Source organism: Meriones unguiculatus, chromosome 6 (assembly GCF_030254825.1).
Source record: "Meriones unguiculatus strain TT.TT164.6M chromosome 6, Bangor_MerUng_6.1, whole genome shotgun sequence".
Lineage (NCBI taxonomy): Eukaryota > Metazoa > Chordata > Mammalia > Rodentia > Muridae > Meriones > Meriones unguiculatus.
In genome coordinates, this window is record NC_083354.1 from 59,782,816 (window position 1) to 59,801,745 (window position 18,930).

Consider the following 18,930-nt stretch of genomic DNA (forward strand, 5'->3'; position numbering starts at 1 on the left):
GAACTTCCAAACGCTAAGGTCTGCTAAGGGTTAACTTTGTAGTTGCCTGGTCCTTGTGAAACTTTAACAAAGCTGCCGTTTCTGCTTCTGTAAAGATTAGCTTGCTTTGGACAAGATGACCTTTCTGTTTGCCTGCAGAGAGAATGTTACTGTATTCTCTGTCTTTAAAAGCCCATGATGAGGTGGCTGTCCAGTGTGTTCGCGAATCCCCAGTCCCAGGTGAAGACCTGGCACCAGTCAATGAATAAAAGCCTCTTCTTTGGTAAAATGTATTAATAATGGCCAGACTGGTGAATCTCTGAACTACCTTTGTGGTGGTTCAATAGAAATGGCCCCGATAGACTCAGGTGTTTGAATGCTTGTCTTATAGGGAGTGGTACTCTTAGGAGGTATGGCCTTGTTGGAGGAAGTGTGTCACTAGGGGGTGGGCTTTGAGGTCTCAGAAGTGTAAGCCAGTTCCCTTCCTGCAGCTGATCTACACGTAGAACTCTCAGCTCCTTCTCCAGCACCATGTCTGCCTGCATGTTGCCATGTTTTCCACCATGTCAATAATGGGCTAAACTTCTGAATGGTAATATATTCTGAATGGTAATATATTCTGAATTGTAATATATAATAAATTGTAATATATTTTCCTTTGTAAGAGTTGCCCTGAGCTGTGCAGTGGTTGTGAAGGCCTTTAATCCCAGCACTTGGGAAACAGGCAGGTGGATCTCTGAGTTCAAGGCCAACCTGGTCTACAGAGCCAGTTCCAGGCTAGCCAGAGCTGCCCAGAAAAAACATCTTGAAAAACCAGAGAGTGAGGGGAGGGAGAGAGAGAGAGGGTTGTCATGGTCATGGTATCTCCTCACAATAACATAAATCCTAAGATAAACTCTGACTGATAACATTTGGGGGCTCATCTGGGATTTGGGTGTTCATGCAGAACCACCTTCTTTTTCTGGTTGACCTTGGGACCTTAGAGGCTCCCAAAGTACTGGGAGCAGAGAAATCAGATAGGTTCAGCATTTGGAGGGAGTCACTGACAGGTTTTAGATTGTGGGAAAACAGGCATCATAAAAACCTCTGGTGGTATAAGTAAGGGTCCTTTTGTTTGTCTGTAGCACACATTTGTAGGGCTTGGGGAAAAGCTTCATGCAGCATTAATTCCCAAGTCAGATGGACCACCAGGCTGGGGCTGCTATGGCCTTTGTCCTCTGTCTATAGCCAGGGTTCAAAAGAAAAAAAAAAATCTTATCTCTAAGCCTTCTTTGTTCTCAGCTTACTCTGGTCCCTTCCTCCTGGTCACTGGATTCTGATTTCTTTCTTCTAGGTATGGATACTACTATAAGTTGTTTTATGCTGTTCTATTTCAGTGAAAACCTGGCTCTGAAGTTGGGTTATAGCTGCCCCTCCTCTAGACACAAGCATGCCTATTTAAAAATTTACTCCAAAATCTTTTCTGCATCAGGCAGGCCAGCTGACTATGTGACAGAGAGAGAGAAGAGAGAAGACAGAGAGAGAGAAAAAAGAGAGAAAAAGAATAGTGTATTGCAAATGAGGATTACTGCCATTCATCTTGTACTTCTTTTTGGTTTTATTTAATTCTCTAAAACTTTTACCAAAGTATGAACCTTGTCTCAAGATTTGTAAGATTATTATGTAAACTTCTGTATTTCAAGATTTGTAAGTTTATTGGATATGGTTAAAGATCTGTAAAATCTATAACAAAAATTAACTTAAAACTCATATCAAGAGGATTGATGGTTGAAAATCTATACATAGGTAATCTTTATCACAATTTACAGTGATTACATAATCACATAATTACAGTGCACTATATTTGTAACTTGGATTCAATTTTTGTTTTTTTTTTTTAAATGGATGCTTTTACATAACACTGGGTCTCCAAGATATTTTGGACTGGTATGGATTTTGTGTGTGATTCTTGTCCTGAGAATAAAGGGGGCTGTATAGAAAATAGATGAGGACAAAATGATAAAAACAGGGTTTATAAAAAATAAATTAAAAATAACACTGAAAAGGTTATGATGGCTAAAAATGTAATCATTTGTGTTCTTTAATCAAAGCAATATAATCGAAGTTTTCCTTATTATGTTCAATAATTTTCTGTGCTTTAAAAAAATAGCTAAATAACAGGCCTTCTGGATGGTTATCTCAGAATAATGTCATGGATTAAACCAAAGTTTGTCCTTGATGTTCTCTAAATTCATTGAGCCTGCAATCATCGGTGGTTTGATACATACAGAAATTCTAGTAATTTTTCCATTTCTAGTTTTCACTTTAAATAGAGGGGGCTACAGCCAAATAGATACCTGAGCTAAACACCAACAGCTCAGGACCCAGAGGACTAGGCCTGAGAAATCTATTTAAATGGGACAAGACAGAAAATACTACCAGAAGCAGAACCAAGTAGAAAAGCTCCAGGATGGAAGTTGTTATCATAATAATAATAATAATAATAATAATAAGCCCACATCACCTCCTGGAGTAAAGCTGCTTGCCTCTGGCCAGGTGTTGATGCCAACCTGACAGTGGACAAGCATCTTTAGTTGGATCTTCTGATTTAAAATATGACTTTAAAAAAGACCAGCAAAGGCTTGATATCATGAGATTAGATCTGACCGTGATTTTGGACAGACTAAGATGACAGAGATCTGTATTATTCTAGATGAAGAAAAACAGTGGCTCAAGAAACAGAATAAACTAGGATGAAAAGGTAAAAAAAGAAAAATTAAATATATAGGTAAGAAGCTAAGGGGTTCCGGCCATAGCTACAAACACCCAAAACTGAGATGTCTCTATCTTATTATGTGGTAAGACAACGGCCTATGCAGTTTGGCAAGAGCCTTGGGGAATATCTCTCCTTACAAAGGACAGCATTAACTGTCTGACTGCTACACAAGGTAGCATCAGCCTTCAGTAGCCAGACCCAAAAGATCCAAGAGACTTACTTTCCTGTGGGTGAGGAACTTGAGAGACTGGCCTACCTCGGCAAGGCAAAGGGTCAGTCAGTTCTTCGGTGTTCTGTGTTACGGCATGGTCTGCTACTTTGCATTTAATTAATTGTTTGCCCCTTGCGATTCTTACTCTTCTAAAAGCAACCCCTCACATAACCAAAGTGCTGCTGTGTAACCTTGCCTCCAAATTATCCCTGAATGGCCCATCAATGCCTACACCTGGACAGGGCAGAAGTGAGGTAGGTGGAACTAAGGTTTGAGGGTGGGGAGAACAAGGATTACAAGAGCAGAAAGAGAGGAAGAGTAGGAGAGATAGAACAGGAGAGATGGAAGTGGAGACCACCATGAGTTAGCATAAAGAAGAACCATGTGGCTGGAAGGAGTTTGCTCTGAGGATCAGTGATGGAAGGAAGCAGCATCTTCCAGCTATCTACAGACATATATTTCCCTCTGGACAATAACAGTTCTGCTTGTGCACAATCTGCTTGTTTACAAATATATAGATATAGATACAGATATATAGAGAGAGGGGGAGAGAGAAATCCCTTGAACAATAACAGTTCTCCTTGTCCACAATCTGCTTGTTTACAGATATATATATAGATAGATAGATATAGATAAACAGAAAATATATATCCCTTTGGACAATAACAGTTCTGCTTGTCCACAACCTGCTTGTTTACAGAACTGTTATTGTAATATACATATTTGATATATATATATATATATATATATATATATAGAGAGAGAGAGAGAGAGAGAGAGAGAGAGAGAGAGAGAGAGATCCCTCTGGACAGCTAAAGCTGTGTGTGTTAATGCTTTTTTGGCCCCAAAGCTTTTACAATTACTCAAAGGTATGGATCTACTGCTTTTTTCTACAATGCGGATTTCTGTACAGATTACAAACAGTGGTAATGCTGATATATCTCAATATTTTATCTCTTTTTGTAAACTTTAAATCCATGTAAGCTTTAGGGAGTTGCAACCTGGATTCGCCTAGCACAGAATGGTACCCCTGTCAATCAGCAGCCTAAGCTTTCCCACATACTGCTTATTCCTGTGGGGCAAGTTCTAAATGTAATATTTTCCTTTAAGTTCTTAAGCTTCAACTTCTGCCCCTAGTCTATATCTGTTCCAGGAGAGTTCCACTTGGCTTCTATACTATCCATGAATCAGCTGTGGACTGCAAACTGCTCCAAACATCTTTGGGCCCTGCTGAAAGCTGATGTAAACCAACACATCCAATGTGACTGCTCCTTGTCTCTTCAGCTGGGTCAGCAACCCAGATGCTTCTGATGAATGCCATCTACCGCCTGAAACCCCAACCTTTGGTATTTGATTAGTATTCCAGCCTTCATGACAGAAATACCCTAATTTTAGCTGGGAAGTAGTTACAGAAGAAAGTATGTTGCCCTTTATCTTCAACTAAAGGCTGAAATGTTAGGTTTAAAAGAAACTGGGATCCCACCAGAAGGGACCACACCTTGTCATCCTGACCACCCCCACTTCTGTCAAGGTTGATGCTATTCACACTCGGATACATCCCTCCCAGATCAAGCATGTCATGGGATAACAACCCAGCTACAGAAAAACAGACCATCACCAAGGCCTAAGAAAATCCACAAAAGATTAGACTGCTGTTGGTTGTTGACTCATAATTTTGTTTTGCCTAACTGTGTTCCCTCCTGCTCCTTCATGAAATATATATATATATGTGTGTGTGTGTGTGTGTGTGTGTGTGGTCTTTTTTATTAGTTGCAGTTTATTCACTTTGCATCCCAACTGTAGCCCCCTCCCTCTTCTCCTCCCATGCCCTTCCCCAAGTCCACCAATAGGGGAGGTCCTCCTCCCCTTCCCTCTGACCCTAGCCTATCAGCTCTCATCAAGACTGGCTGCATTGTCTTTCTCTGTGGCCTGGTAAGGCTGCTCCCCCCTCAGGGGGAGGTGGTCAAAGAGCCAGCCACTGAGTTCATGTCAGAGATAGTCCCTGTTCCCATTACTAGGGAACCCACTTGGAGACTGAGCTGCCATGGGCTACGTAAGTGCAGGGGTTCTAGGTTATCTCCATGAATGGTTGGAGTATCAGTCTCAGAAAAGACCCCTGGGTCCAGATTTTTTGGTTCTGTTGCTCTCCTTGTAGAGCTCCTGTCCCCTCCAGGTCTTTCTATCTCCCCCTTCTTTTATAAGATTCCCTGAACTCTGCCCTAACTTTGGCTATGATTCTCAGCATCTGCTTTGATATATTACTAGGTAGAATCTTTCAGAGGCCCTCTGTGGTAGACTCCTGTTCTGTTCCCTGTTTTCTCCCTCTTCTGATGTCCGTCCCATTGGAGACATTTTTTTTCTTGTCATTATTTCCTAAATGACGCAGCATACCTACTATTTGTATAGCATTCACATCAGATTAAGTTACAAATAAGGCGATATGGTGGCATGTACCCACAATCCCAGCAGCTGGAAGGTGAGGGCAAGAGGATTAGGAGTTCAAGGCCAGCCTTGGCTAGATGAGAACCTATCTCAATAACAAAAGTAATGTAATTAGAGATGATTTAAGGTATATGAGCAGAGGTGACATATAGGTTATAGGCAAATTATATATTTATGTTATATAATGGACTTGAGCATCCAAGGCTTTTTGAAACTCACAAGGTGTCCTGAGGATACTGAGGAATGACTGTATTTGATGTGTAGTTTGATGAGAACTGCAAAGGTTAGAGGGCCTTGGAACTACCATCATCTCAGAGTCACTGCCAGCCCCGTCTGACCCATGAAGCTATCGCACTGCATGCTTTGGATCTGTGGGTTCCTGACAACCTAGAAAAAGAGAACCTAGAGCAAGACTCCCAGATGTCTCTTTCAAGGCATACAAGTGATTGCCTCTATAGAGACCCCAGCTTCACCAGGTCTTTACTTGTAAGAAGGAGATAGTGGGCATCTACAGAGCTGCCTGCTCACGAAGGCTACAGAAAGGATGAGCACTTTAGGATCCATTTAGAGCCCATCAGGAAATCAGGGCCAAGGATCAGACCGTGAAGAAACCTGTTCTACAGCTTCTTGGAGGCCAGGTAGCTAGCTGCCAAGGGGCCCGGGTAAGTAAGCTGCTACACCTGGCAGGCTGCAGGGCTGGGGCCCAGGGCTTGCCTGTCATTTAACACTGGCCCTGACACTCCTCTCTTCACTTTATTGCTGAGAAAATAGAGGCACGCAGTATATCCGTAATTAGTTTTATTTGTTTGTTTTTTTTAGAGGTGGGAGTTTCACTATGTAGCCCAGGCTTCCCTTGGACTTGCAGCCTTCTTATTAGCTAGCATTGCAGAGTTTTGGGCTCCTATCATGTGCCAAGTATGTGAAATATCAACATATAAGCATTCCACTGTCTTTATCCCAGGCATGCATTTCGTATCACTGTTCATCAGCCCTCATTATAAAACAGGTAAACTGAGGCTCAGGACTAGATATCGCCTGCCCAAGACATAGAAGAGTCCCAGCCTCTCTCTGTATTCATGCCATGCCTCTCATGACCTTAACCCCCCTTTGCCTACCCCAAGATTCTGAAGTACCCTCATCTATTTATTTATTTGTTGCTGTTGTGTAGAGTTAGGGCCTAATTATGCAGCCACAGATGACCTAGAATTCTCTATACAGACCAGGCCAGCTACGAACTCACAGAGATCTGCCTGTCTCTGCAGGAATTAAAGGTATGTACTACCACACCTGGTTGGTAGAGGTGTGTGCCTCCACACCCGGCTGGAAATGCTTTTAAATCATAATGATCCAATTAATGTCAACTCCAACTAGTTGAATCAAAAAAATGGAAACCAGTTTTGGGAACATTTCCCCCTCCACCCTAGCATCAGCTTCTTCAAGATCTTTTCTGAACCCTTTTTTCATCATTTCTGATCTTCTGGGTCTTGACATGTCACTTTGCTTACTTAGGCAAAAGTCCTTCTGTGGACTCTGTCTGAACCAAGAGATGCCTGAACTTCCTCCACCGGAACAGCAGATCTCTTCACACTTTCAGTTCAATATTCCTCCTCTCTCACGTGGACACAGAGGATGTTCAGTCCTCAGTCCTGTGTGAGAAGGGAAGGAAGGGCCTAAGAGTAAGGTCAGTGTTGAGCACTTGCTGAGCATGTGTGAGGGCCTGCATTTGAACCTAGGGAATTGGAGATCAGGGTTGGCTGAGGGGTGCAGGGGTGGAGAGGAGTGAGTTGAAGGCAGAGGGAACTATAGTGTCCTGGTCATGATGACAGGCCCTGGGGATAAAGTGATGAAGAGGGATGACCTACGGCCTCTGCCACTGTAGTCCCATTGCCTCCTCTGGGATCCAGGCCTTCCCTGCTCTCTCCTGTGGGAGCCTTGGGCCTTGCTCACTGAGTGTGGGCCTCCTGGTAAACTCCCACTTCATCAGCTCCAAGGACATTCCGGCCTCTGTCTGTCCACAGCTTGGTTGCCCTGGCCCTAGGAACTAGGAAGTCATCAGATGTCTTCTCATTCAGAAAGAGAACCATAAGGTATATAGACTTGCCTACTGGTTTGCTAGGAAAATGAGGCCCCTTTGGACAGCACAGTGAAACTGAGCCCTCCCCTGGAACGGGTAATCCCCAGAAACTCCCTGCCTACCTCAGTGTCTTACAATGGGAAACAGGCCTAGAACCAATGTGAGGGCCACCACACCCGAGCCAGAGGCACAGAACAGGGACTGGAGAGGTTTGTGGAAAATCTTAGCCACTGTGTTGACATTTAACTGATGTCTGGGAACTGCCCATGTTCGAATTCATTTACTCAGGTAACTTCAGGACTGCTCCATCAGAACAGATGTGGAAGCTGAAGCACCTGGGGTGCCTTATCTTATTTTGGCACTACCCACCATCTTTCCCAATTTCTCTACCCACCTCCTGGTTGGACTTCAGGCATGTTGCAGAATGCTCCTTCAAGAAAAAAAAAAAAAAAAAAAAAAAAAAAAAAAAACCAAAAACAAAAACAAAAAAAAAACAACATATATAGTGTGGGAAGCCACTTCCTGCAGCCAAGTAAACCATTAAACCAAGAAAGGCTTTATTCTCCCCCAAACCTTCCCATCCTTCCAATTTCCCAGCCTCTTCCTCTTCCATTGATCTCCTCCCCATCAGGCCAGCTTCTTCAAACCGTGCCCCAGCCCCCAAGAAGCTAAGCCATCTCTGTCTCTCTCTTCTCCAAGAACAGAGGCCTTAATTGTGTCCCAATGAGAGTAGGAATGACTTCCCAAGCAGGGCACAGGGAAGAGACCAGCCTGTTTAGCCCCAAGTAGTCATGGTTGTGCTGCCCAAATGGCAGCAAGGCCACAGAAAACCAAGAGGGCCTTAAGCACAAAGACTTGAACTAGCCTGGAGAGCTGCAGAAGAATGACCACAGCCCACCTATACCCCAGCTCCAGCTAGGCCTCCTGCAGAACAGGTAGAGTAGGGCCTGGATGAGTATTATCTCCATTTCCTGGACATGGGTAGGAACTGGGGTCCTGTGCAGGAACTTGTTATACATGTAGGAACTGGAGTCCTGAACAGTGGACTTGCACGCCACTGAGAACTCTTGTGGCAGGTGAACATGACCAGTTCAGGCACCCAGGGATCTGACAGGCACAAAGGCAGTATGTAGTTTGAGACTCTGGGCACGCTGTTCCTTCAGAGGAGAAACTGGCTGGCAATGAACCCCTGGAAGTGTGTTCCCTAGGGTTTGCCCAGGGACTAGCCTTGTGTGAGTAAGTTCATTTCCCAAATTTCCTCTTTTTGGTAAACAGTGGCTACTTCCTTCTGGGTGGCCACTTCCTCCTGGTCACTTGGTTTCAAGAAGCTGGCCAGGGCAGGGGCTCACGTGGCATAGATGACAAGCCCTCTGACTCCAAGTTTAAAATGAGAAAAACCGAAGTTTCATATGTTTGTTTTGTACTTTACATAAACTGTGAAAAGTATCGAAATGGAAGGTAAAAAAAAAAGGTACAGAGGTAAAATAAACCTGGTGTCCTAGATGAGACAAAGGAAATCATGAAATCAGTAGTAGCCTAGAGTGGCCTTAGAGAATGGGTAGGATAGAGGAATAGGCTGGGTCAAGTTGGATGGAATGTAAATTGGATTTCATTACAAGGGCCTGGGCACTTCCAGTGGCTCAGAGGGGATGCAGACTTTCCAGGGACCCTTGTCAAGTTGGTGCTTTACATTGCCACTGGGGGGGGGGGGTCTCAGGCCTGTGGTTTGAGCCTCCTGAGAGAACCATATGCTGGGCTTGGCCCGAGCCAGGCAGGGCCCAAGTCAGCTTATCCCTTAGAGACTATAGGCTCAGTGTCCTGGTATGCTGACTCCTGAAGGACTGGGGAAATGTCTGTTGTATAAGGAAAATAGCAGCCATATTGATAGACACCTGTAGTTGCAGCACTTGGAAGGGAGAGGCAAAGCTTAAGTTCCAGCCTTCAAAGAGAATCTGCCCTGCCCTGCCCTGCCCTGCCCTGCCCTGCCCTGCCAAAGACAGAAAGAAAACAGAAATGTGTTGACTTCAAAATTCACAAAAAAGACCAAAATCAAAATTAATAAACATTTACTTAAATATCTATAAAGTGCCACATTACGTCCACGCCTTTACTCTCAAAAAGATCCTGTAGAAATTTTTTTTTCAGTTGGCTGGAGGCCATGGAGACATATTAAATTCTTAGCGAATCATAGTCAGGATCTGGAGAGATAGCCCAATGGTTAAGAGCACTTGATGCTCTTGCAGAAGACTGGGATTCTGCTCCCAGCACCCATGTGGTGGCTCACAACCATCTGTAACTCCAGCTCTGGAGGACTCACTATCCTCTTCTGACTTCTGCTAGCAGCAGGCACACATGTGATGCACACATCATACATGCAGGCAGAACACTCATATATATAAAATAAAACAAAAAATAAACAATCTCTTCTTAAAAGTGGAAATTAAAATGAACTCATCATCATGTAATATCAAGAGCACAATTATGAACTTTTTATTCGTGTGCATCAGTATTTTCCTGACTATATCAGTGCGAACCACTTGCACGAATACAGTGTCCACAGAGGGACACAGTGTAACTCCTGGAAGTGGAGTTATAGGTAGTTGTGAGCCATGTGGGTGCTGGGAATCAAATTTGGGACTAAATGCTCTTAATCACTAAGCCAGTGGTCCTCAACCTGTGGCCTATGACCCCCTTGGGGTCAACTGACCCTTTCATGGGAGTCCTGCATACCAGATATTTGCACTGTGATTCATAACAGTAGCAAAATTACAGTTATGAAATAGCAATGAAGTAATTTTATGGTTGGGAAACACCACAACATAAAGAACTGTATTAAAGAGGTTGAAAACCCTTGCACTAAGCCATCTCTCCAGCCCCAATCTTTGAACATTTTTATGGCCAAATTTTGTTGATACTTACTATGGGACATGAGAGCATTGTGCGCTTACAGTGGCATGAGATGTGGCCTCCAAAAAGAAGAAGGTGGGGCCCTGCAGCATTAAATCAGGGACCCAATCTCATCCAATATGAATTCAGGGAATTCAGGTACAGCAGACCAGCTTAGGATTGATCCCTTGCCCAGTACTATCTACCTGCTCCAGCCTGCCAGCCCAGACTTTCTCCCAGGGAGGAGGCTCTTTCCTTCTGCCCAAGAAGGATGTCATCTCTATATTTATCAGACATTTACCTCCAAATGATATCCACAGAGCCTGAATCTGTCCTCTAAGACCTTTAGTTCATTTGCTAGCCCACTTTCTTGAAGCTGGCTGAGATGGGCTGGATCCTTTCGACTCTCACATCTCAGCTACACAGATCGACTTTCCCCAGCTCTTCCCCTTTCCATAGTATTTCAAAGTCATACCCCATCCTGACTGCCTTTCTCCACAAGCCAGTTAGTCATAGGCCCTCATATCCACAGAGTGAGGCTTCAACTGAACTCGGTTCCCCTAACTCCCTAGCGCGGCCCAGATGGCACATGGCATGGGTGTCTCTAGCCTACCGTGCAGGTAGACCAGGTGGGCTGATAGATTTTCCTCTCAGGATTTGCTTATGAAAACACCACAACAACAATAACAACGGCAGTCAATAAAAGACCGCAGCAAAAAGAGGTTAAACAGCCTAACCCAATCTCCAAATAGACAGTCTACTTTGGTGTCTTGTCTTTTCCACTGTGTGTGTGTGTGTGTGTGTGTGTGTGTGTGTGTGTGTGTGTGCCTATGTTTGTCAGTGTTTGTTTAAAATATGCAAAAGGAAGGGAACAAAGGCCTGGAGAGATGGCTCTGAAGCTAAAAGCACTAGCCACTCTTGAAGAGGACATGGGTTTGGTTTTCAGCACCCACATAATAACTCACAATGACCTATAATTCTAGTTCCATGGGATCTAACACCCTCTTTTGATGGGGCATTTGATATGTCCTCACAAATATAACCAGAATGTCTATTTCTCTTTGAAAAAAAAAAAAAAACATGAGCTTCGTATTCATATTCAGTCTTAAGATAAAGCACCATGAACAAAAGCAACTTGGGAAGAAAAGAGGGGGTTTTGTTTGTTTGTGTGTTTGTTTGTTTGTTTCACTTTACAGATTACAGTCCATCACTGGGAAGTCTGGGCAGAAACTTGGGGCAGGAACCTGGAAGCAGGAACTGAAGCAGAGGCCATGGAGGACCACTCCTCAAGGTTGCTTCTCATGACTTGCCCCAGCCTGCTTTCTCATGCCATCCAGGACCATCTGCCTAGGGATGGCACCACCACATTAATCAAGAAAATGCCCCCACCCCACCCCACAGACTTGTCTTCAGGCCAATTCTCTGCAGGCATTTTTATTTTTCAACTAAAATGCCTCCTTCCCAAAGAACTGTAGCTTGTGTCAAGCAGCACACAAACCACTAAGCAGCACAGTGGTAAATTTCAAGCAGCGATCATATTTACAGGTCATAACAGCCTTTTTGCAGCAAAGCACTTGTTCTACTTGTCTGCCCTTTAAAATGTGTGCATTATTGTTCTGCTTTATCAGAATATATTCTCCATGAAGCCAGGAAGTCATTGGCTTGTCACTGCCAAGTCTCCCAGTGTTTGATTCCTGCAGAGAACGCCTCCATACTTTTTTTTTTTAATTCAGTGAACAAACCAGGATGTAGAGAGGCAGTAAATACTTTGGCTTCCATTCACAAACTCTGCAAATATTTACCAAACACCCACTCTGTACCAGGCAACACGCGCTCTCATTTTCACAGTTTTACCCTACGACTGGCTGGGCGAAGATTTTAAAATCAAAGCTTATTCAGAATTTAGGGAAGTATTAAGTGGACCCTCCACAGGTTTAAAAAAACCCCTCTCGTGGAAGCCATACTATCATAAAGAAACAGGACTTTGCTTCCCGGGATAGGGCGGACCTTGGAGCCCCAAGATGTGTGGAAACTGGGGTGGAGCCAGCCCAGGTCGCTAAGGAACCTCGGTCTTCCCACGCTGCGGGGGCGCGGCGGGGGCGGGACTACAAGTCCCAGGCTGCTCAGCGCGCCGCGGCCCTACGGAGGGCGCGGCGCGGGGAGGTGGGCGCTGCGGCGGCGGCTCGGAGGCGCGGGGCGCGGGCGCCGGCGGCGGGCCATGCCTGGGGCCGGGGCCCACTCAGAGGAGGGCGGCGGAGGTGAGGGAGCGGCGCCGGGAGCCGGCCCGGAGGCCGGGGCGGTTGCGGGGCGGGAGCCCTCGCGGCTGTGCGGCTACCTGCAGAAGCTCTCGGGCAAGGGCCCGCTGCGCGGCTACCGCAGCCGCTGGTTCGTGTTTGACTCGCGCCGCTGCTACCTCTACTACTTCAAGAGCCCGCAGGACGCTCTGCCGCTCGGCCACCTGGACATCGCCGATGCCTGCTTCAGCTACCAGGACCGCGATGAGGCTGCGGAGCCGGGAGCCGATCCTCCCACGCACTTCCAGGTGCACAGCGCTGGTGCAGTCACGGTGCTCAAGGTGGGAAGATCGCGCCCCGGAGTCCACTCGTGTCCCGCCTGCAGACTTTCCCTTCCACCTTCCTTCCTTGCGCCAAAGGCCTCCTCTTATCCTGCCCAAGCCTCCCTTCGCTACTGCCCACTCTGATCCCTTCCTCATTCTTACCTTTGCCCTTTACCTGTGCTGGGGCAGGGTTGGGGGTTACTCAGTCTGATCTTTGACACTTTGACCCGTTATCTCCCAATACGCCTTCCCTCGGTCCCTTCTCGTGTCCACTCTCGCCATCCTTGGGATGCTCTGGGAGCCCCTCCCACAGTTGAAGGCTTCCATCCTCCACCCCTGCCTTTACAGCTCTGCCTGTGTGACCCTTTGAGTGACCCCTCTGTGCTTCAGCTACCTGCTCTGTAAAGTGGGGACAGCAGTAATAGCTATTTTGTAGGGTTGCTTTGATTAAGTGATTTCCAGTCTAAAGTGCTCAGCGAATGTGGTGTGTTTGATGCTATAGCCAGAGGCAAGTGATGGTAGGACCCCTGGAGATAATTTACCACAGCCCCCTCCAGAGAGGTCGGGATGCTCCAGCTGTGCTCACTCTGACTGTGCCTGTTTTTTGATTCTTGGGAAAGGTGGGAGGGGTTGCTTCAGCTTATGGGAGGCTTGCTTCTGCTTCCCCAGAGAGATTGGGTATTAGAGGCTTGGCAGTAGTTAGCAGTCCTGGGGCAGCTTTTACTGATGCTGGGAGTACCAGATGCCCGGACCTTGACGTCTCCTAGGAGTTGTCCTGCTTAGAGCCACAGGGTTCTGGGCCCTGGCCTGGAGCTGGGCAGCCTCTCACTCTGGGCCTTGCTCCCTGCTCTGGTTCCCTGAGTCTCCACCCTCTCTCTCTCTTTCTGGCTTCCCTTCCGTATTGCAAGCTGGGCTTTCTCCAGAGCCACAGGGCTGGGCTTGAAGCAGCAGCTCTCTCAAAGCTGGCCAAGTGGAGAGCAGAGTGGCCTTGTGAGCATGCAACTGTTCCCGAGATCTGCAGAATGCACAGCAGCTGGAGCTGTTCCCTGAAGCCATTTCTTGGAGCTTTGTCCACTCAGCAAAGTCTCATTCGGGGAGGGTGGGGGGGGAGAGGGGGAGAAGGGGTTGTCTCTTGGGACTCCCTCTCCCCTCGCTGAGTAGAGCCATGAAATGTTTCTGTAAAGGAAGCCAAGCAGTGTGGCAGTTCAACTTGAGGTAACTTAGTGTTTGTGTAAACTTGGGACTGACTCCAGTGTGTCCACAGGGAGTTTTGTCAGAGGCAGATGCTTGTCGTCTGTGTACATGTCGGCACTGGTGAATTTCCGGTGGAATTGCTTGTTAAAAAAGAAAACTGAGCTTCCTGTTTCAGATTTTTTTTTCAGATAACTTTAGAACCCTCTCCCTACCAGTTCTTTCATGTTTAAAACAGTGTCTGCATAGGTGGAGTTACAGTGCTTACTTATTGTTAGGGGTATGGCTTTAGACTTGGATGGATTTGAACTTGCAGCCTGAGTCATTGGTCATGTGTATTGGACACATTTTATCACTTCTCAGTCTAGTTCCTGCTTTGGTCTAATGTGAATTTTGCCTTCCTCCTGGAGCAGCTGTGAGAGCACTAGAAATCATGGAACATGGCTAGCACATTGTAAGCACCACCTGGCAGAGATCAGGCACTGTCTTTGGCGAAATACGTGCTGCCATCATTATAGTCATCAAATGGAGCACTATTGGTAGTGGACTTAGGGAATTAGAGTTGTGGCACTCTGTGTACCTGTCACAGACGTAGAATTAAGCAAGAAATAAGAACTTACAGAATGAGGTCTTTTATGTGATGATGAAGAAGTTTGTATGAAGTATCACACACCATGAGGATCTATGCTGTGCCCTTCCAGGAGTTGGGAAGCTATGTCAGAGTAACAAGCCCCGGTTTGGGGTGGTAGATAACCCCAGTATGAAGATAAGCTTATGGAAGAGGATGGATATCCTGGGGTTTCTACTTTTGTTCTGCAATGCTTTTCATCTTAGACTGGGTCATGGCTGTACCCAGGTTTGTTGTGTTGTTCTGCTTACCTTTTTGTAGCCCTGGCTGGCCTTTAACTCATAACCTCTGCCTCCTGAGAGCCGAGATTAAGGGTGTGTGCTATCACACCCAGCTTAGATTTTAACTTTTTGTTTTGTTTTGTTTTTTGAGACAGGGTTTCTCTATGTAGCCTTGGCTGTCCTGGAACTCACTCTGTAGGCCTAGCTGACCTGGAACTTGCAGAGATCCTCCTGCCTCTGCCTCCTGAGTACTGGTAGTAAAAGCGTGCGCCAGCACTGCTCAGCTAAACATTTAAATTTTTTTTTTTTAATTTTACACATATGAGTGTATGTATATATACCTGGTTCCTGCAGGAGTCAGGGAGGATACCTGAAAACGAGTTACTCACGGTTGTGCGCTGCCGCGTGGGTGCTGGGAACCGAACCTGGGTCCGCTATAAGAGCAAGTGCTCTTGACGTATTAGCCGTCTCACTGGCCCCTGAGACAGTTTTGTTTTGCCTTTTTAAAGGGTGAGGGCACATTCGAATATGGGTTACTGAGCCATCTCGTTCTCATTAAGAATTTCTCACAGCCGTCATGAATATTCATGCAGAACTTTTTTTAAACTTATTTTTAATTTATGCCCTCATTTATGTAAGTGTGCTCTGTGTACTGTGCCCGTGAAGAATTAATCAGATCTCCTGGAAGCATAGTTACAGATCATTGTAAAGCACCAGGTAGTTGCTAGGAACTGAACCCAGATCCTCTGCAAGGGCAACAAGTGCTCCTGCCTTCTTGCGGGACAGTTTTATATGTAAAATCAGATAACAGTGACAGGATATCTGAGTGTTGGCTTGATAGAAATGGTGAGAATAGAAAATGGCAAAACTTTCCAAAAGTAAAGAGCAGCTGAGATGTAAGTCAGGGTGGTTTTGTTTTTTAGGTGAATTTTAAGAGGCTGAGAAGGTGGGTAAAAGTGCTTAGGAGGGCCTGAATTTGATCCCCAGCACACGAGGAAAAGCTGGAGATGGTGTTAACATACCTATAATCCAGCTGGAGAGAGCCAGGTGGGTCCCTGGAGCACTGTGGCTAGCCAGTCTAGTCCACTGGTGAGCTCCAGGAGCAGTGAGAGCCTGTCTCAAAACATGAGAGTGACTGAGAACACACCAGCACTGATCTCTTATACATACAAGGAGAACTTCAGGGCACAGCAATTCCTTGTGAGCTGCTGGAGTAAAAGCATCACAGTGGAAAAGCAGGAAAATAGCAGTCATCTTCCTTCCATGTGATCTGATTCCCATGAGCATGGATGCTTCACACGAGCACTGCTTGCCCACTGGGGAAAACCTGGTTTTCAAGGAACTGGTGAGGACTTATCCCTGCTTCAATTCAAGTATGTATATAACTGCAGATGCCATTTCTCCTGAAAAAAAGATGGGTTAGAAAGAGAAGAAAATCAGTGATTTGCTTACTGTGTTATCATATGTTTCTTATTTTAATAGTCTTTCAGCCTTCTCGGAAGAAGCTGTGGCTTTGTTGGGCTTTTTCATAATGCCTTACTGCGTAAGTCTTAATGAAAGCTGAGACTGGAATTTCTTGGTAAACTCCTCTATTCTTAAAGTCAGGGATCTGATCCAGAGCCCTATTTTACAGATGAGGGAAAAGAGGCCAGAGCAGGGGCTGGGGTTTGCCTGAGATCACGAGGCTAGACTCAGACCGTCTGAAAACAGTCTCTGGGAACAGGGAGTGTCCCAGTTGTATTATCTGCTTTGGCAAATCTCTCTCTCCAGACTTTGGGTACTGCTAGTTTTGGATTGGGTAAAGTGTAGTGGGATTTCTGCCTTCACTGTCTTTCGGACAGTCCTTTTAATGCAGTAAGGACCTGGAACATGGTCTTGCCTGATTCTGCTACATGGATACACAGTAGTTTTGAATAGAAACTACTGCAAAGGCCTAGAAGAGACAGATGCTTCCTGTGTGTTTACAGGTGCTAGGGTCTTCTTTTCCAACTTTCCTGAGCCCAGACGCTTAGAGGTATTTCTGGATTGAATTGGTACTTAGGGATAAAAAGCACGTGACTGAATGTGGGAAAAGTTTGGACGACCCTGCCCCAGCTGATCTCTACAGTACATTGGAGCAAGATACATCATCAGACTGGCCACCCTCTTCTTCCTTTCTCGTAGGCATTTGGTGCTCACATGGACGTGTAGTGTGTTGCTTGTTGGTTTCCAAACCACACATAACTGAACAACTATGCATCCCTATTCTTAACCCCACTTTGTGGGAAAAGTGCCCATTCCCTCGTGTTGAACAGCTCTCAGCTTAATGATAAACATTTGTTGGTGTGGATAATCATAGTGTGCTCAACTCAGAATAGATGTGGTAAACCAGCCCTCCTTGCTGAATGGTTCTGCTAAGCTGTTGTGCACTCAGGTATCTGTGTAGGGTCTTGAAGCATTATTTAAATCTTAGGTGTGGGAACTTGGCTTTTCACAGATTTGTTATGGTTTCCCAGGTAGCCAGTTTCTTAAGGCAAGTATTCCTGCTCAAGTTCCTGATATAATGGCTCTGTCTCCCAGTGCCTCTTATATACTCCTTGTTGTGGAGTGTCTCTACCATGCAACATCTAGTCTAGCTCTCTGTGGACTTCTCACAACAAAACCAGCATAAAAGTATGTGTGTTAAAGACAGAGTGAATATTCAGTATCTTTTTCCAAGTTTATATGTTGATGCTTGAAGCCCTGACTCAAGAGTACTTGGGAAATGGGGCCTTCATGAATGAGATTAAGTTCCATACAAAGAGAGTCCAGAGAGATTATTTGCCTGACAGGGCAGAGCATAAAAGTGTCCTTCCTCAAACATTTAATGAGGACTGTTTGTGTGTTAGACTCAGGCAGTGCCAGATCACCGATTCACAGGTCCTTGCCAGGGACTGAATTGGCCAGCGTATTGATTTTTAATGTTTTGGCGTTCAGAACTGTGAAGAATAAATTTCTGTTTAAGCCACGCAGTCTATGACGCCATCATCGTTTGCATGTGTGATGGACATGTGCGCATGGCACATGCGTGTGAATGTTTTTGTAAGAAGAAGCCAGAGTACGTTGAGTATCTTCCTTTATTGCTGTCTGCCCATTCCCTTGAGACAGGGTTGCCCACTACAGCCAGCCAGTAAGTTCCTGTTTTTTTCTGTGCCACTTCACCCCTACCCCAGCACACATACCCACTCACACACACATACACACATACCCTCTGGGTTACAGACATAAACAGCCAGGCCCACTTTTCATGTGGGTGCTGGAAATTCAAACTCGGGTCCTCATGGCTGCATAGCAAACTGAACCATCTCCCCAGTTCCAGTGTATGTATATATTTTCAGTGCCTGAACTAAGACAAGAAGCCAACACACACTTTCATTAAATGAAAGAATAGTCATCCCCAGTAAGCATAATTTAGTCTGACCTCTGACCCTTTAGAAGGGATCATCTAGAACTCTTGAGTGTACGGATGTTATAAAAACATGTCTGCCACATGTTACAAAAGGGGCTGCCATTCAGTAAAAGGCCAGTGAATGTTGCAGGCATTAGGAATCCAATAGAGATTTTGATTTAGGCTTCCCCAGAGGAGAGAGTTTGCTGTCAGTCCTGTGTGGGGAAGTTTGTGGTGTATTTCTTGCCCACAGTTTGGGCTCTGGGAACACTGTTTTACCAAGGGCAAACTTTTTATGGAAAGGGCCATATAGTAAATACTTGAGGTTGCAGAGGCAGTGCTATCTCTGTCATTACTTTAGCCTGTTGTACTATTCTAAATGTGGTCATTTGCTGGTATAGCTTGGTTCCCAAATTTTGAATTTCATATAATTCATATAATATTCTTATGGCACACAAAAGATTTCCCTTCTGATTTTTCCCAACCATTTAAAAATATTGATTTTTTAAAATTTTGTCTCTCTCAAGCAACAAAAACATAAACAGCAGCTGGCCCTATGATGGGAGGACCCACAAAGGAC

At 45.3% G+C, this 18,930-nt stretch overlaps 1 protein-coding gene across 2 annotated transcripts in view; it reads left to right on the forward strand.

Moving 5' to 3' along the window:
- The first annotated feature begins 12,496 nt into the window (after nt 1-12,496).
- Nucleotides 12,497-18,930, forward strand: part of Tbc1d2b (TBC1 domain family member 2B) — a 75,994-nt gene continuing 69,560 nt past the window's right edge. For both annotated transcript variants that reach the window (XM_021638700.2, XM_060385537.1), the window contains exon 1: nt 12,497-12,922. In XM_021638700.2, the coding sequence (XP_021494375.1) occupies nt 12,566-12,922 (357 nt within the window). In that variant the 5' untranslated portion in view covers nt 12,497-12,565. The remainder of the gene's footprint in view (nt 12,923-18,930) is intronic.